The following is a 2,500-nucleotide window of genomic DNA, read 5'->3' as shown; positions in this document are numbered from 1 at the left end:
TTTTTCATTTATAACTGTATTCCATGTTTCACACATACACACACACTATATATATATATATATATATATATATATATATATATATATATATATTATATGTATGTATATATATATGTATATATATATATATGTGTGTGTATATATATATATATATATATATATATATATACATACATATATATATATATATATATATATATATATATATATATATATATATAATATATATATACATACAAACCTCGGACAAATTAACATCACATCGGTTCCGTAACTATTTTTTCTCGTATAAACAAAAAACGTAGGATCTCCATCATGATTTGAATCCATACGGACGTTGCCAGAATCCTTCTCGAAACTCCTACCTGCCCTTCCAGCACCGTCCTTCTAATCGCGCAGTCGTAGAAGATCCTGGATTGTATTTTGGGTGTGTGTGTGTGTGTGTGTGTGTGTGTGTGTACGCGCGCATGTGTCCATTGTGTGTGTGTGCATGTGTTTGATCTTCCCACGAACAAGGCCTTTGGCCATACCCATGTATGGGGGTATGAAGGGGGAAAAGATGGATTACGATTTTCAGTGGTAATTCAGGAGTACGCGGCAAAGATTACCGGCGATTGCTGGTTAACTCGAAAGATGGCGTCACGCACACGTACTTCGAGACGTTGCGTAATTTCATGGATGTTTGTCACTGGCTGTTGATTTGATTCAATTTGGAGAAATGGGGGGTTCCCTGGGGGAATGTGTTTATGGATAGTATTAATTTGCCATGTTCTTGAGAGGTAATGTGAATAAAAAAGTAGCTGTGTGTCGAGAAGTAGTGATTCTCTCATAATTACCAAAATTCTTTCGTCCTTTCGGACCAGCAGTGATGCAGGTAAAACAATATATTTGCATTGACAACGCTTCTCAATTATCTTAAGAGACAATGTGAATAAAAAGTATCTGTGTGTGTTTTTTTTGTTCGTTTTTTATAGTCATATAGGCTTATGTTATTTGCGCTTGATGTTGTATTTTTCTTGATGTATTTTTTTTTTTTTTGCAGGCCATGTACTTACAAAAGCAGAAGAGATTACTGTCCACTTGGTTTATTTTGTATTATGTCTCTTTGCGGACAAATTTGTACTAATAATTGTATATTTTTTTTGTTAATGATGAGATAGCTAACTAACTAACTGTCGAGATGTAGTGATTCTCTCGTATTTTTGTCCTTTCGGACCAGCAGCGATGCAGATAAAACAATATATTTTTAATGACAGCGCTTCTCAGCTATCTTAAGAGATAATGTGAATAAAAAGTATCTCTGTGTCTAGATGTAGTGTTTCTCTCGTATTTTTGTCCTACTGGACCAGCAGTGATGCAGACCTCGGATACAAGCAAGGGATAATTGAGCTGAAGTCAATAACGACAAGAACAGCACCAAAGCAACAACAACAAACATTATTCAACTCAGATAAGGATGCGTGAGGGAGAGATTGTTTGAGGTTGGGGGTTTGGGGTGGGCGAAAATTTGGGGGATTGGTATGCCATGATGAGGATAGAGAAGGGGAAAGGGGTGTTTGGAGATGCTGGGGTTGGGGAAGAGAGAGAGAGAGAGAGAGAGAGAGAGAGAGAGAGAGAGAGAGAGAGAGAGAGAGAGTTTACAAAATAGCTATAATGAGTCTGAATAAAACGTAAAGTGATATTTTAAAATAACTTCCATCAAGTTCACAGAGAGAGAGAGAGAGAGAGAGAATAGAGATAGAGATAGAGATAGAGAGAGAGAGAGAGAGTCTAGGGTTAAGCAGGGTTAAGACTTCTCCGGTTCGGCTCTAAGAGGTGGAAAGGACAGCGAAAATACGTAATAAGTGTTGATAAAAGCGTCATGAGACCCTCACAGTAATGCCCCTTCAGGCTTTTGGGACTCGGGCGAAACGTCAAGGATATAGTTAGGTGAAGAGGGTCACCTGACGAATGATAAAAATAGGAGGATAGATGGAGAGAGAGAAAAAAAAATAAGAGAGGAAAAATGTATTCTCGTTGTGATTGTGTTGAAATTGAGAAGATTCATCGGATGACGCTCTGAGAAGAAGAAGAAGAAGAAGAAGAAGGAGAAAGAAAAACAAGAAGAAGAAGAAAGGTGAAGATGAGCAGTAGGCGTGTCTAGTATCCTTCCTCCGCCGCCATCACCTCTAACCTCCCCTCCTCCTCCACCTTCCCAATTTTCAAACCAATGCCTCTACATCTCGGCTCATCTCCTCCTCCTTCTCCATTTCCCCCTCCCCCCCCTTTCTCCCTCGGTCTAACCCTTCCTCTTCAAGCCCCTCGTGACTCGAGGGGGGTAAGGATGAAAAGGCCTTTTTCCAACTTGGGTATAAAAAGGCTTCGGCGGAGAACTACCGGCACAGCGTCTCCGACTGCAAAACAATCAGCATCATGAAGTTCGTAAGTATAGGATCGAAAACCCTTCAGAATCTTCTTCTTGTGCTTTTGTTTTTATCAAACCCTGTAAGAAGGATTTAAA

The 2,500-nt window shown here is 39.0% G+C and overlaps 1 protein-coding gene across 1 annotated transcript in view; it reads left to right on the top strand.

Moving 5' to 3' along the window:
* The first annotated feature begins 2,267 nt into the window (after positions 1-2,267).
* Positions 2,268-2,500, top strand: part of LOC135200034 (cuticle protein AMP4-like) — a 6,444-nt gene continuing 6,211 nt past the window's right edge. The window contains exon 1 of the mRNA XM_064228268.1: positions 2,268-2,421. Coding sequence (XP_064084338.1) covers positions 2,413-2,421 — 9 coding nt within the window. The 5' untranslated portion in view covers positions 2,268-2,412. The remainder of the gene's footprint in view (positions 2,422-2,500) is intronic.

Source organism: Macrobrachium nipponense, chromosome 26, assembly GCF_015104395.2.
Source record: "Macrobrachium nipponense isolate FS-2020 chromosome 26, ASM1510439v2, whole genome shotgun sequence".
Lineage (NCBI taxonomy): Eukaryota > Metazoa > Arthropoda > Malacostraca > Decapoda > Palaemonidae > Macrobrachium > Macrobrachium nipponense.
Note: the sequence above shows the minus strand (reverse complement) of the source record. Positions and strands in the feature narration are given on the sequence as shown.